This window comes from Salvia splendens, chromosome 5 (genome assembly GCF_004379255.2).
Source record: "Salvia splendens isolate huo1 chromosome 5, SspV2, whole genome shotgun sequence".
Lineage (NCBI taxonomy): Eukaryota > Viridiplantae > Streptophyta > Magnoliopsida > Lamiales > Lamiaceae > Salvia > Salvia splendens.
In genome coordinates, this window is record NC_056036.1 from 38,740,642 (window position 1) to 38,757,173 (window position 16,532).

Genomic DNA, 16,532 nt, shown 5'->3' on the forward strand with positions numbered 1-16,532 from the left:
TATTGATACATTTCACGAGCGCAACACTACATATGCAATTATTTGAGAAAATGAAAGAAACGAAAAATACAGACATTATTTGACCAAATACAAAACAATAAAATTATTGGAGCTCTTTGGCGTTGGCAATGGTGATGATCTTAGGCTCCTTCTTCATCTCCTCTTCCTTCACCTTCAGCACCGTTATCCTCAACACCCCGTCCTCCAACCGTGCGCTCACCTTCTCCATGTCAGCATTCGCCGTCATCCTAAACCGCCTCCAGAACTTGCCGGCGGTGCGCTCCACCCTGTGCCAGCGCTCGTCCTTGACCTCCTCCTCCTCCGTGCGCCGCTCGCCGCTGATTAGGAGCACGCGGTTCTCCTCCACCTCGATCTTGATGTCCTCCCTCCTCATGCCGGGGACGTCCAGGGAGATCTGGTGCTTGCCCGCCGTCTCCCGCAAGTCTGCCCGCGCCAGAGCCACCACGGTCTCGTCCACTGCGGCTCTGGCTGCGGCCAGCGGCGACTGCTCCAGGATCTGGAAGGGATCGTCGGCTGGGGGCAGCATGAGCTCGGGGGCTCATGTAAGGCACGAGGGCGGTTGTTTCCTGTGGCAGGAGAAATGCCGCCGCGGCGAACAAGGCCATCGCCGCCATTGTAAGCTTTGCTCCGTCCATGTGTTATATTTTTTATTTTTTTTGGTGTTACAATTTAGTGTGTGAAATATGGGAAGTTTGGGGATGAATTTATAGGTGATGTGTGTTGAATGGTACAGACAACATATTTAGGGAAGAAAGCAATATGAGAAGATAATTGTATTGGATTTGATAATGAAATGGTACTCAACACCCATATATTTATAGGGATGTTGGTGACCTTTGAGATCCTACAATAAATGTATATTCATGGAACTACACTATTATTGGAACAAGTCATGCACATCTCCAATGCTCCTTGGAACTCTATTCTTAGAACTTCATTCTCCTTTAATGCTTATTGAAACTCTATTATTCTTGATGCTTCTCCTTTTCTCAACACCCCCCTCAAATTGAGTGGTGGGATCTCCAAAACTCAATTTGGAAAGCACATCTTCAAAACTCCTTGAGTTGACTGCTTTAGTTAGGATGTCGGCAAGTTGATCCTCAGAGCGAATGAAAGGGAGTTCAACAATCACATTCTCAATGTTTTCTTTGATGAAGTGTCTGTCAACCTCCACATGCTTCGTTCGATCATGTTGTACTGGATTTTGTGAGATGCTTATAGCGGCTTTGTTATCACAGTACAACTAGCACTTGCTCGGAGGGAGATTAATCTCTTTCATCAATCTCCTTAACCATAAAATCTCGGTCAACCCACTTTTAATCCCACGAAATTCTGCTTCAGCACTCGAAAGAGCCACCACCTTCTTTTTCTTGCTTCTCCATGTTACCAAGTTACCTCCAACAAAGGTAAAGTAGCCTGCTGTAGACTTTCTATCATTTGGGTTTCCTGCCCAGTCAGCATCTGTATAACCATGAATCTCAAGATGCCAATTTTTGGCGAACAACACTCCATGCCCTGGAGTTCCCTTCAAATATCGGCAAATCCTAAGTGTTGCCTCCAAGTGATCTGTTTGCGGCTTATGCATGAACTGACTTACGACCCCAACTGCATAGGCAATATCTGGCCTAGTGTGCGAGAGATATATGAGTTTTCCAACTAGTCGCTGATATTGACTACGGTCAGCCAACTTGGCTCATTCTCTGATCTGTAATCCGTGATTAACTGCCATAGGAATGTCTGCTGGTTTACATTCCAATAGGCCAGTCTCTGCTAGGATGTCCAAGATATACTTCCTTTGTAGCAGAAAAATTCCTTTGGTTGACCTTAGAACTTCAATCCCAAGATAGTACTTGAGATTCCCCAAGTCCTTCATCTCAAATTCCTGAAAAATATTCTTCTTTAATTCCTCAATCTCTTCAAGGTCGTCACCTGTAATAATCATGTCATCAACATATATGATTAAACATGTGATCTTATCACCTTGCTTCTTAAAAATAGCGTATGGTCTGAATTGCTTTGTGTATATCCATAGCTAATCATTGCTCCAGTAAACTTCCCAAACCAAACTCTTGGGGATTGCTTTAATCCATACAAGGTCTTCCTCAATCGGCACCCTTCACCTGCTTTAAAATCTGTTGCCAAACCTGGAGGTGCCTCTATGTAAACTTTTTCTTTCTTCTTCAACTCACCATGTAGGAAGGCATTCGTCACATCAAACTGGTGTAGTGGTCAGTCCCTATTAGCAGCAATAGATAGCAATACCCGAACAATGTTCATCTTAGCTACTGGAGAGAAGGTCTCAGAATAGTCAACTGCATATGTCTGAGTGTAGCCTTTTGCGACGAGTCGTCCCTTGTACCTTTCTATCGAGCCATCAGGTCTTCTTTTGATAGTGAAGACCCATCGACAACCCATTGGTCGCTTCCCTTCTGGTAGAGCACACTTCTCCCATGTGTGGTTTCGAATCAGTGCATCAATCTCTTTCTTCATTGCTTCCCTCCAATGCTTGTATTTCATAGCTTCTTCCCATGTCTGTGGTATTTCTTCTTCCTCATATAGTACATTCTCGAAAGCCCGAGCCATCTCTGATAAATGGCCTTTGGCTAGGTTCACAATAGAGTATCGCTTTTTCCTGTCAATTTTCTCCGGTGTATACCTTTTGGGTGGAACTCCTCTGTTTGACCTTGGTGGAAGTATGTATCTCCCAGTGTCAGGGTCAACTCCTTCGACCTCGACTTCCTCGATTTCCCTTTCTTTGACCTCAATTGAATTTTCTTCTGCAATTATAGTGTTAGCCAAACAATTATCTGTATCCACAGGAGTACTTACATTGGATATCCTTAACGGAGAAATATTTGAGGCGATGTCACCTTTCACAATGGACTCTACCACATCAGAGACTTGCTCAGCGGAATTGCTTATTGCTTTCTCTGTTAGATCTGCATCAGGATTGCTAGGCAATGGCATTGAGATCCAACTTAGCGGGTCTGTATCATTGTTATCCCTAACACTACTCTCCCCCTGACCGCTAAGATGGGCAAAGGAGTACTCAGTTTCAAGAAAGTTGCAGTTCATAGTAACGAACATCCGGTTGGACTTTGGATTGAAACACCTATACCCCTTTTGATTTACCCCATATTTTACAAATACGCATTTAATAGCGCATGGGGATAGTTTAGTTCTTTCATGTTTAGGAATGTGGACAAAAACGGAGCATCCGAATACGCGAGGTTCAAGAGTCAAGAGCGGAGGAATTTTTGTGAAGGTGGACAAGACTTGTAGGGGAGTTTTGTGTTTGAGAATGCTTGTGGGCAATCGGTTTAAGAGATAGGCTGAGGTGGCAATGGCTTCTGGCCAGAAGTGTTTCGGGGCTTTTGACTCTATAAGCATAGAACGGGTCATTTCGAGGAGAGATCGATTTTTCCTTTCAGCCACACCATTTTGTTCGGGAGTATGAGCACATGTGGTTTGGTGTAAAAGGCCTTTGTTTTGGAATAATTGTTTCATGTTAGAATTGACGAACTCCCCTCATTATCTGACCGAAGGACCTGAATGGTTTTGTGAAACTGAGTTTGGATAAGGTTATAGAAATGGGTAAAGTGTGACAAAACTTCAGATTTTTGTTTCATAAAATATATCCAGGTCATGCGAGTGCAATCATCCACAAAAACTAGGTAATATCGAAAACCTTGTCCCCCAATAACTGGTGTGGGCCCCCAAACATCAGAGTGTACTAAGGCAAACGAGGTGTCTACGCGAGTATTACTTAATGGGTAAGAACTCCGATGACTTTTGGATAAAAGGCAAGTTTCACAGTACATGTCATGTTTAGGAATAATACTAGGAAATAACAATTTTAAGTAACCGATAGATGGATGACTCAAGCGCCGATGCCAAAGCCAAGCTTTCCGGTCAGCTGATCCGTGAGTTAGCATGGCAGTCCCTTTTTGAGCTATCTCATCCACATAGTAAAGCTCATCACGTTCAGTGCCACGCCTAATTATCTCCCCGGTTCAGATATCCTGCAACAGACAAAATTGTGGCTGCATTAGTAAGATACAATTCAATTCATTTGTGACATGACTAATGGATAATAACTTATGAGACATCGAAGGAATATAGAGACAATTTGATAGCTGCAAAGTTGGTGAAATGTTAACAGTTCCAGCCCCCTCAACCACTGTAAATTCTCCATTGGCAGTTTGGATATGAGATTTTAGAGGTTTATGAAGGTTGGTAAGGTCTGAGGCATCATATGTTATGGTATCGGTTGCCCCACAGTCAAAAATCCATTTATCATTTTTTTCATGGCCATTAGGTACTGCACACGCAACTCCAAATTTCTCGAGAGACTGAAATCGATTTTGGCAAGTTTGGGAAATTATGGAATTTTCAGGAGGTTTGGGGGCTAATTGGGATAAAACATTTTTGTGGGGTACATTTTGCAATTTCGGGTAAGTTTTTGGGGTTAATTGAGGCTGCGAATTTTGGTGGGGTAAAATCTGTAATTTTCCAAAGATTTGGAGGCCTCTAATAAAAGAGCACCCTAACCCTAATCTACCTGAATCAGGCGCCGCCTCTTCCCTCATCAATTCTTCACTCCAATCGTGAATCACACTCCCACTTCCGCCGGCGACGAAGTTAGCTGCCCCGGTTTTGTTCGCCGGCTGAGCAGCTTCACCTCCGGTCCTGCCTCCCGGCTGGCCAGCACCGGCGGTTTGCGCGACTCCCTGCACGACGTTACCTCCGTCGCCTCCAACTGTTGCGGCGGTGTGCCCGCCACGGTTCTAGGGTGTTTGCGGTTGCGGCGGCTTGCCGTGCTTCTCTTCCCACCAATCTGGATACCCAACAAGTTCAAAGCATGAATCTTTTGTGTGTCTTTTTCGTTTACAGTAAGAACACACCAATTTTGACTTGTCTTCTTCATCACTTCGCCGATTTTTGCCATTGTCGCCGCCGCGACCACCACCATTGCTGCTGCGACCGCCACCCCGAGAGCCGCCGGTTTGCCACCCTCGGATGGCGAGGCCGGTTCCGATTCCATCTGTGGTAATTGCTCCGCCGGTGTTTGCCTGTTGTAATACTCGGAGTCGTGTCTCCTCCTGCTGAATCAGGTTGTACGCATAGTCGACGGAGGGCAACAGGTCCATTTTCTGTATCTCCCTCTTGGTTGTTTCATATTTGCTATCGATTGCATAAAAAAACTGACATACTCTCTGATCTTGTATGAATTTGTTGTGAATTTCCATATCCTCTGGACATTTCATTTGGTTCGTCTGTTTTTGGTCGATTGAGATCCAGATTTCTCCCAACCGGCTCCATATTTCTTCTAACGAACCGCTTCCTTGTCTCAGTGTGGTTGCTTTGAACTGAAGATCATACACCTGGATTTTATCTCTTCCGCTCCCATATGTAACGGCCAACGCATCCCAGATATGCTTCGCAGTCGGATGTTGTGAAACCCGACTGACCAGTCGAGGCTCGATATTTTGTATTAACCAAGTGATCACACAGTGATCGGCTTGTTGCCACTGTATGAAGGCTGGATCGATTTGCGGTGAGGAAAGAGGCACTCCGGTGACGTGAGAGATCATTCCCCGACCGCTTATTGCCTTCTTCATTAATACGGACCAAAGGGCATAATTTTCTCCATTTAACTTGTTCCCACCAATGTGGAGGGGCTGCGTGTCAATTCTGTATGGCACGACAGCTGTTTCTGGAGGATTTGGTTGGTTCATCGCAAAACTATTGCGCATAAAATTGGCAAACTGCCGGGCAAATTCATCTGCCATAGATGAGTCTGAGGTTTCGGTTATTATATAGTTGTCATTTGACATTTTTGGCTTGTGGTTACAGGTACAACGGGAAAAAGGAAAAAAACGGGAAAGGGCCGAGAAAGGTATCAATGACGATGATGATACCTTATCTGAGTCCAAACCCGCTCTGATACCATGTTGAATGGTACAAACAACATATTTAGGGAAGAAAGCAATAAGAGAAGATAATTGTATTGGATTTGATAATGAAATGGTACTCAACACCCATATATTTATAGGGATGTTGGTGACCTTTGAGATCCTACAATAAATGTATATTCATGGAACTACACTATTATTGGAACAATGCATGCACATCTCTAATGCTCCTTGGAACTCTATTCTTGGAACTTCATTCTCCTTTAATGCTTATTGAAACTCTATTATTCTTGATGTTTCTCATTTTCTCAACAATGTGTACATGGTTCTAGAGCCATGGAGACTAAGCTAGGGGCTTCTAGAATCTGTGAGAAATGAAACTTTATACTCTAAAAACACTTTTTTTTTCTTGAAGAAATCGTATAATTTCGAGAGTATCTAATGGTTATGATACATTTTTATGGATAAGGTTATAGTTTCGGACATATCAACTTTATTTAATGGTTAATATAGATCTAAGATCTAAATTCTACTACTATTTTCCAATTGTCAAGTACTACAAAAAAAATCGAGTTCGATAATTTTTGTATATTATCTTCTCTTTATGTATTTAGGATGAGTAGTAATGAGATGACACAGCATTAAATTTTGATTTTGTACCTAAATTTTAGTTTGACACCTAACCTTGATAACTCCTACATATTTAGAATTTTGTAAAATACTATATCCATCCCATAAAAATATGAATATATCATTACACACGAGTTTAAAAAATCTAATGTCATTTCAGTCGTGATTTTTTTAGTATTTTTTGTACTGTGAGTTAAAAATATCTAATGTCATTTCAGTCTAAGTGGATAAATGGTTTTTTTAGTATTTTTTGTATTGTGAATTGTAGTCGTGAGTGGATAAATGGTCATTTTTGTATTGCGAGTCAGATAAAGAGTATCAATTAAAACGTAATTATGCAAAATGATTACAAATAAATTGTGACAGGAATTGAATATTGTTTGAGAAAAGAAAAAGAAATGTTTATAAGTATTTTAAGGTACATACAGACAAGAAAAATGTTCATGTGTTTCCTTGGAAGATTGAGTATGTATCAGCTTCTATTCGTAACATTCAAGTTTTGAACGCCTCCCATATATCCAAAACACATACACAATTTCCACCCATTTCTTTGAGCCAATTGTTTTTAGGATAGTGATAAAATGCAAACTCTAAATATTGTACAAACTCCAAATTATGATTTAGACAGATGATAAAATTACATCAACAGAAAATATCAACACAATGTCAATACAACATCAACCGTTGACGCTGTATTGACAAACTCCAAACTATGATCTGGACAGATGATAAAATTACATCAACAGAAAATATCAACACAGTGTCAATACAACATCAACCGTTGACACTGTATTGACATTTTATGTTGATGTAATTTTATCAGTTGACATTTTCTAATTGTTCAGATCATTGTTTGGAATAATTCATTCACATGGCATTCCAATGACTAGTTTTATTAATATTGAAGTCACCACGCATGTTCTGAATCACATAGCGTTCTGAATCACATAGCTTCAAGTTCATACATTTTGGCTGGTAACATCAATTTGGAAGATGAATCAATTCATTTCACGACAAAATAGTTGCAAAATAACAAAGTGTGCAACTTGCGTTACAAAATAAATGAACATAATATTCAACTCAAGAAACCAACCTTTTGAACTGAGTAATGCAATCCAGTGCCCGCTTGAAATCTTTGTCTTCCAGGGCAATGGTGAAGCGGCAGTAACCGGGAATTCCAGTCCACGACGCACTATTGATGCACAAACCGGTGCTGGTGAGCATCGCGTCTCGGATGTTTGTGTCGTCAAGCTTGATTTCGCGGCTTCCTGAGCCATCATTCAGTTTGATGGTCTTGCCAAAGTAGGCAGATGGCTTTGCTACTATGGAAACACCTGCTTCAGCGTTGAGCACCTCCCAACCGCTATTTTCAAGTGTCTGTCACAGCAAAATTAGTTTAAGATATACACATACAACATATTTAGCCATGATTTGCATGACACAAATTGGCGAAATAGCTTACGATGCTCTGTGAATGAGTAAACGTTTGAACGATTTACCTGCTTCAAGGTTTTAAATCTACTTCTCAGATTTTCCATCTGGTCTGCTATGCCGTTCAACAGATCCTCCCCGGAGTCCAGTAATTTCTTCACTGTGTACTTGATAGTGCTGTGGGGTTTGCTTACTCCACCACTGCTATGAAAAGCATCCACCAGAGAAGGCTGATTCATGAGCAGAAATCCGAATTTAAGCCCACTAGAAAGCATCTTGAAAAATAATCCCCCAAGTAGACATACAGAAGTGGCTGGATTAGCAGATGAAAGTTTCTGTAGTGTAGCTCCCAAGTTCCAGCCATCAAATGTCTTGGAATTATACTGCACTCCTGAGAATGAGGTATCCAGTATTATCCTCGCTCCGAACTTTGCACACACAGACAATAATTTATTTATCTCTTCGTTACTGTAAACCAAGCCAGTTGGATTGATAGTTGGACCAGATATATAGATCCATGGTTTTTTAACTGTCTCCAAGGTGCGAGTAAGCCTTTCCTCAGTTAGTTTGTACCCAGCTTCCGGATTTGTTGGGATTGTTACAATGTTAGCCTTCAAAAATCTTGCAGCAGATACATAATTTCCATTTGAACCAGTCGGGAAGCATAGAGTTCCACCCTCTTGAGCGCAGCAGATTACCAAATTAGTGAAAAGTTCTGCAGGGGACCCAGCATATATGAACTCCGTGTTGCGGTCAGAAGAAAATCCGTAACTGCTGCTAACCAGACGCTTAATGCCGTCAGTAACATCAGTCTCAGATTCTGTTATGTTCTGCCGGGCAAAACTCTCAAAGATTGCAGCCTTAACTGGTGTGCTTATTGGCAGAAAGCTTTGGTCGACATCCATGTGAACCAGAGAAGACTCATCAGATTCATTTATTGATAGCTCAGCATGATCAAGTACTGGGTTAGTCAAACTGGAAACTCCGTTAACCTTGGTAGCACCTGTCTCCTCAGCATTTCTCTAAAGATAATCGAATGTATAAGATATTAATTGCAATTTCTTTTTATTAGCTTAAGTAAAGGAAGCGGCATGTGCTATCACCAAATTTTACTTGATTGGCTGTATTATACAGAACCCGGGTTTAAGGGCTATAACTGCTGTGATTCTCTGAAAATCCTAGGGTCAAGTCGTCAAGTAGATAACAAGAAAATTTCTTATATCTGTGAGTCTATCATGAACTTATATTGCAGCTTTTCAAGCAGTAAGCTGGTGGTTATACATAGATAATGCATATAGTCAGTTTTCTTTTCACTAGTGTTATCTTTCACAAAGAATAAAACTAAAATATGATGGTGAAGATCCTTAAGCACGAGCAGACCTCTCAATTACATAACCAATGAAATACAAATCTATGAACAACTTAACGAGAGAGTTCACGAACATACTAACCTGTATACGTGGGTGTCGATCAGCAAGCTGAAAAGCCAGAAGCTCATGGAAAAGACAACCATAGTAATACTGACTAATTATTGCAGTACTTCCCTGTAGAAGTTCAACTGTCCTGCATAGAGCTTTGAACATTTCCTTGTCCTCGGATATCACAAAGGCCACTTCCAAATCCTTATAAACCTGGATTGCAGAGAAAAACAGTTGGATGATATATTACCAGAAGATTAATCACTACAGAGGATTAATCACATATAACAAGCAGAAACTTTTAAGATGATTCATCAAGCATCAAATAAGTCACCTGATTCTTCAGTAAGCCACAAATGATTGTCGCATGTGGAGGCAGAGGACTTCTTGCAAGATATTTGAGGACTCCATTGGAACTTGGAAGACTGGATAGCACAAAGTGGTCAGAGATATCCAAAAACAACCGACACCCAATTTCTCTTGTCGTATCTAGTAGATGCTCAAAAGCTGAACTAGTAACGGACTCAAATTGGCCCATTCCAGTCACTACCACTTCTGGCCTTAGCTTCTTTATTAGGTCTACCATCAAGTCTGACTGGCGTGGTGCTTCAATGACTGTGATAACTTCCTCTGAGTTTTCACCAGTTTCTCTCTTCTGCAAAACAAATGGAACTTGTGAAGAAAGAGGGGCTTGCTGCAACTATCAGATTTAGTGACAACGAAAAGAACTTCTGGAAAGCCTCTTCGCAAGAAACATCAGAATTTGAAATTTGAAAATTGATACTAATAGTACAAACATGAAACCATCACTGTCAAGATTTCTTTCTAGTTATCATGTACATATATGTATGTTACACATAAGTAATGTAGTGAGAAAGAAGGTTTAGTCACTATGAAGGCGAATACCAGTGCAACACACCTCCTTCAACTATCCTCTAGGAAAAATTTCAGGCTAGAGGACAATGCATTCCCTTACATTAAAAAGATTAGTTTTAGTTTATCCTTGTTTTAGTACATAAGCCAAGTGTACCAATTAAATATCTAGCCCTAAAAATAGAATCTCAAAACCTAAGAAGAGAAGGCAAAAAGTCATGATGATAAATGAGAAAGAATTAAAATAGAAATTATCATCAAGATACCTCAACATTTTTTAAGCTTGTCAGCCATTTCTTCGGTAAATATCGCGACAGTTGTTCATCAACAATAGCCAGGCGTGGAGACAACAAATGTAGAGCACTTTCAATCGCCACATTCCTTGATGGAAACACAGCAATATTCTGGCCCACAAAGTAAGAAAAAGAAAAGAAAAACAAATTAGATGATAGGAAAGTTTCAGAATTTACTTGTGTATTGAATAAATATTGTTAACATTGATATGAAAGTCCAAAACTGGCGATTAACAAAATTATTGAATGAGAAAAATATACATGGGCTAACAATTGTGTTCAAGAATCCCAATCCAGTGTTGAACACACTTGAGTGAAACCAAGATACAAATTTAATAAAGTTGAAATATAACCAAATTTGGCTTTTTTTCAAAGATATTCTTTCCTTTCTTGGAAAGACCAAGGCATTACCAAACCACGAAAGGACTTGTAAAAAGAGCCATATATACGAGATAAGTGACCTAACTCCGTCCATCAAAGTAAAATCATGACAAACATATATATACTTTTGACAAACTCAGAAGTCCAAAAACTAAACATTTCACTAAGATCTAATGCAAAGTACTTTTTCCTACCTTGCTTAATGACTTAGTTATAGGCAAGAATCACAAGTGAAGCAAGATTCTTTGAGGTTTAATATAGTTTATATTTTCTCTACTAATTATTTCAACTCTTGGAGTACTAAGATATATGTTCTTATTCAGCTTCACAGGACACAGTTGCCTACCTTATCATGATGTGATTGAGATCAAAGTCCAAGCAAAACCTAAAATGAAGCACTAATTTTGTGGATTTAAAATGAAAGGCTAAATGCATCAAGTCCATCCATCATGATGTCCCTAAGCAAGGTAAAGAAGATATACTCATCTGCTTATAATCACAGATCAAGGTGCATGCCTTAATTTAGCTACCTCTCTTGTAAAAGAACTAGATGAGTCTGTATTTCAGACATCAGCTATCAAGTTCATGTGTCAGGAAAAATGGGTTATGATCCCCCACTGTAAATGCAGCACCTAAGTCCCATCACTCTAAGAAATGCACTTCCCTCCAGAAGAACTTACTGAACTGTGATGAAATGAATGTTTTGAATCAATTGTATTTGGTATTGGAAAATTATGAGATGTAACGCATCAACTGCCTAAGAGCAGAAATAGGTGCATAGAAAAATAATGGGATGCACTGCATCATCTGCTGAAGAGCTGAAATAGGTGCAAACAACATATCATCTATCCTCTATTATTCCCATGGAGGTGGTTCCTAGTAATAGCTTTCTACACATCGCATGTGTTGAGATTTTTTTAACGAATACTCAATAACGACAAGAACTCCACAATGCATTATTGACCCCCTCTGCTGACCTGACCACTCAACAAAATTGAGACATAGAGAAGGAAGAGTATATAAAGGACTAGACAAGGCTATTGCATTAAGAGCTACCGTTTTTCCTCATTGTCAATGAAACAGTTTTCCACCTTTGGCAAGAAACACTATTAAGAAGATTGGTTACTATAATTTGAGAAGTTCACTAGTATTCAGTTCAACATGTACACTATTAATCAATCATTCACAAGGAATTGTGACTCTGACAATGAGTATTCGTGTTAAGGTTTTCATATTGAGTTTCAAGTTCCAAATTTTCAAAATTTGCACAAGAAGAAGTTATATTAAACAACCTGACAAGGCTTTAATCAAATCAAGAATTAAAGAATCTCCAATGAATTTTAGGTAACTCCAATCACAGCTGACAATAATATTGTTGTACTGTTAGTAAGTTGAGAGTAGCAATGTTCCTTACATCTGCAGTAAGTGGGATGTGATGGTATGTATTCATAAAGTTGGCAATAAGCCCCCGGAAACGCCTACTTCCTGCTGGTGGTTCATAAGGAAAAAATGAGAGCTGTTTGAGAACATTAGCAAGATGAGCAAGGAATGGAATCTTCTCATCTGCAACAGAATCTTCTTCAAATGACAAGTCTAAGGAGCTCCTGATATCGTCCAGTCCGTTCGTGAGAAACTCAAATATCCTTTTTACCTGTCAAGCAGCAAATCAGCTTCAGGCTCACTTTCTAGCAGGAACGCATCCACTTTTGTTTTTTTAATAATAACTCTTAATTATGAAGAAGATATGAAACCTGATTAGGTTGTCGGAGTTGACAACTATATACTGACAAAGCATGAGAAATACGACCACCAGCTTTTGCATATGCCCATGCTGTTCGTGCACAAATTGGTTGATCTCCAGCAAGTCCCATAAAGAACTCAAAACGGTGAGGACTATTCTTTTCAATTTCAACCAGTGCAGAAATATCTGTATCAGCAGCCTGCAATAGAAAGATTTCTAAAACTTATGTTCCTGCATGGATTTAAAATAGTTGGAAAGTTGGGGTAGAACCTGAAGAACTTTAGTCTGCCAAATCTTGTCAACTTGAAGACCACGGCGTTCGAACAAACGTTTGCATACAGCTTGGCCAGGGCGACCTCCCATATTAAAGATCATAATACCCAGAGGTTTTATTACAGATATCCCTTCCTCGACGGCCCTCGCAATGAGACCTAAACCAAATTGGTCCTCCACAAAGCCCTGAAAAGAACATATTAGCTCAAGAAACAAGTGAAGACATCTCTTTCTACGATTTAAACAGACAAAGAGCATAGTAGAAAACTCTCTCTGATAGAAAAAACACAAACATTACAAACACAATGTGCCAACGTAATCTGCAAAGAACCAGAAGGCTCTAGTTAAACAAAGACCTAATAAAACTCTAACTCAGTTATAGTACATTGAAGGGTTGTTAATACAAGTGTTGCAGAAGCAAGCTAGAAAAACTATAGTCTGCACAGAGATGGAATTTCTTGGGCTAAACAAAAAGAAGACATAAATTTTCACGCATCAGTTAATTCACTCCATTTTATAGACTGCATGGATACAATCAGCAATCAGTGCAGGACCTGATCAACTAACAGTCTATTTAAATTATAAAGGTAACAGGCATGAAGAGTAATCGACGAAGAATAAAGAGGATAAATAAAAAACTTGACAGCAGATTGGGTATGTGATAACAAGATCAGGTCTAAGTCTTAGGAAATAAAAATCTATGGTTTCTTACAAAATCATTTTCATGTGTACAATGACTCAAACTGGAAGAGTGAGTTTACAATATTTACTTTGGCTTGAAACATTAGAACCCATCTATTAGACTTCAGAATAGACAGATGATATAACAAGTGACCTGAAGAGCGCAGTAGTTGCTTAAAGAATGTAAGAATTCTTCACTAGCATTCTCCGTAATCATTTTGGACATTGCATCTGGATTAGGGTTCAGAATCTGAAAAGACAAAAGCACAAAAAAGGAAGATGGGAACATTTGAAAGAGTCTCCATATCACTTGAAAATAATCCCATTATGTGGAAATAACTGTGTTGTGTTTTATGAACAAGAAAACCATGATCATGCAAACAATTTACACAGTATTTTACAATTAATCATGATACCTGTGGTATGCATCCAACAATTCTCTCAAGTTCTATGTTATTATTTCTGCAGTAAGATAGCAAATCAGATTCATAAAACTCAACCCTATCGAGTAAAGTTTTATTCTCCGCATCATAAATTGGCTGGCCACTGCCATCCAGAGCATTCAAGTAGAGGTTTATCCATGATATCTTCACCGCTCTTGGATTGATATCAAGCCCATACACCTGAAAATAGTATTGAAATACATTAAGATTCCTCATTGCCCTGATTTCCAAGTCCCAATCAAATATAAGAATACATGCATAACAAGATAGACTTCATTAAACGTCAAGATAAAACAGTTAGTATGTAAGATAAAGGAATCGTGAACCTTTGATGGTAACCACTTCTGCGCAATTGCAATGGATATCCATCCATTTCCACAGCCAAGTTCAGCTAGTGTCCTGTCCTTAAAAATGGCATCCGGGTGCCTATTGAGCCCCTCATAGAAAGTGAAGGACCAATCCTCGGGCACAAAGATGCTGGGTATCACCATCATTGTAAGTTTCTTCCTCTTCTGGACACCTGCACATGAAGATATGATGAGTTCAAGTCCCACCATTGAGACTCTAAACTCCTCCAGGTCAGTGACCTTCATCTACTCCAAATTTAATGGTAATGAAAGAGAAAATAGAAACAACAAGAACTAAATAAGGGGAATACGAAAATTAATAGAGATACAATGTAACGAGACCACCATAATTTCTCCACTATCAGATCCAATTGAATAGCATTCTGCATTACTTTGTGGTTAAAATAAGCACATTCTGTTTTCATATTAAAGTGGTTTCTGTGCAATATCTGCCCTTCCCCAAGCAGAAGAACTCCATAACTACAAAGGGGCTGTCTGCCTGTCTCCAACAGCACATTCAAGGATCTACAATGAATCTTAAGTTTATTTCCAGCTACATTTACAAACCAGATTTCTGAATCACATTAACGTTTCTTTTGCTATGAGAAATGTCACAAACTGTAGCACATTAATCTTTGCATGATATGAATGGCTATGATCTGTGCATAGGTTGTTTCGCGCAGAGCATAAGATAAACCGAAACAACATTCAAAAAGCTAGAAGATTGACCGCCAGATCATTCTCAACAACAGCAAAAAAAAGCATAGCTCTATACTCATTTAGTCAAACAGCAGATTTTCACTTTTCAGGAACAGGAAGTATAATTATGCTATTTTAGTCAGCCTAACAATTATTGGATCTCAATTTTCGATTAAAATTGGCCCCATCCGTTTTGTAAACTCCAAAAACGAAAGTGTGAATTGACAGTCGTCGAAGTTGACAATTAACTTTTTCCTGAAAACAATATCTCAAATTCTACCCCACATTAAACTCTCAAATTCTAAAATTCGCAGCGAATAATATACACATACAGCAGATACACACACGTACATCTATACGTATAATAGATCGTATACCTTCGTATTGCTCGACGTAGATGTCCTGAATTTGGAAATGGTAAGTCTGGAGGCAGCGGTCGTTGTCTTCCTTAGATGTGAACCGTTTCTGGAGTTCCGAGAGGAAGATCCGAGCGTCGGTTCGGGTAGTCGGGTTCTCGAGCCGCTCCAGGAGTGATCGCATCGCACTGTAGGCTGCATCACCGGACTGTTGGCATTGCTTCAGAAAATCTTCCATGATCACCGCAGTAATTGCGTGTTCTCGCCCTCACAGACTCGAAGAGAAGGAGAGGGAGCTCTATTTTGCGATGTTTCTTTGTGTGTGTGTAGATATATATACACGTCTGTATATGTATCACTGTCGTATACAAATATGTAAAACTTGATTGGTCACTGAATCACTGGTGATTGGAAAATTCCACTTTTTATAAAAAGAAATATTGACTAGTAATTTATTTGTTTTATAATAAAATACTAGTATAAGTTAAATAAATTAATGAAATAAAATTTATTTAAACGGAGTACTAATAAAAGTGAATTAAGATCCATCCCAATGGTAAATCCTAATCACCTAGTATATCACTTTTAATTAATAACTACTGCTTCGATTTAAATATGGCTTCCACTTTCTAAAGTCTCACTTTAATATTTAATGAACCCCATATTCATACAATATTTTCCACAAATTTTTATGTATAAATGGTGAAGGACAAAATCGTACTCCCCCGTCTCATATTACTTGCACTTTTCATTTTAGGTCATTAATTTTGGATAGATTTTATAGTGTGATTAAATTAGTATTTAAAATATAATGAGAGATCACTTAATGATGAAATACTTAATTAGTTCTAATATATTAAATATCCTTATTCTTACTAAAAATAAATAGTGTAAGTAGTTTGGGACTAGTCGAAATAGAAAAGTACGAGCAACATGAGACATGGAGAATATTTATTTTAGCTTCAACAAAACTAATTTATTTAAACTAATAAACATATTTTAATTAAATTTTAATCACAAAATAAACATA

At 39.0% G+C, this 16,532-nt stretch overlaps 1 protein-coding gene and 1 pseudogene across 1 annotated transcript; both read right to left on the minus strand.

Annotated features, from left to right (window-relative positions):
• Positions 1-47: 47 nt before the first annotated feature.
• LOC121805838 lies at positions 48-782 on the minus strand (annotated as a pseudogene).
• Positions 783-7,438: 6,656 nt separating this feature from the next.
• On the minus strand, positions 7,439-15,818 carry LOC121805839 (methionine S-methyltransferase-like). Its single transcript, XM_042205855.1, has 12 exons — positions 15,524-15,818; positions 14,427-14,620; positions 14,074-14,280; positions 13,812-13,907; positions 12,974-13,162; positions 12,714-12,902; positions 12,377-12,613; positions 10,555-10,692; positions 9,750-10,070; positions 9,449-9,628; positions 8,066-9,019; positions 7,439-7,943 (listed from the first exon to the last, which is right to left on the minus strand). The coding sequence occupies exons 1-12, from the start codon at positions 15,738-15,740 to the stop codon at positions 7,647-7,649; spliced, it is 3,219 nt and encodes a 1,072-aa protein (XP_042061789.1). The 5' UTR covers positions 15,741-15,818; the 3' UTR covers positions 7,439-7,646.
• Between the last annotated feature and the right edge of the window lie 714 nt (positions 15,819-16,532).

Bases quoted from the DNA above. Each gene is read 5' to 3' on its own strand.
- LOC121805839 (XM_042205855.1), bottom strand. From the start codon at position 15,740: ATGGAAGATTTTCTGAAGCAATGCCAACAGTCCGGTGATGCAGCCTAC. The intron at 12,614-12,713 runs GTTTCATATCTT...GCTGCTTGACAG, and splicing joins AACTCCGACAACCTAATCAG to GTAAAAAGGATATTTGAGTT. The intron at 10,693-12,376 runs GTAAGGAACATT...TTTGTGGGCCAG, and splicing joins ACATCCCACTTACTGCAGAT to AATATTGCTGTGTTTCCATC.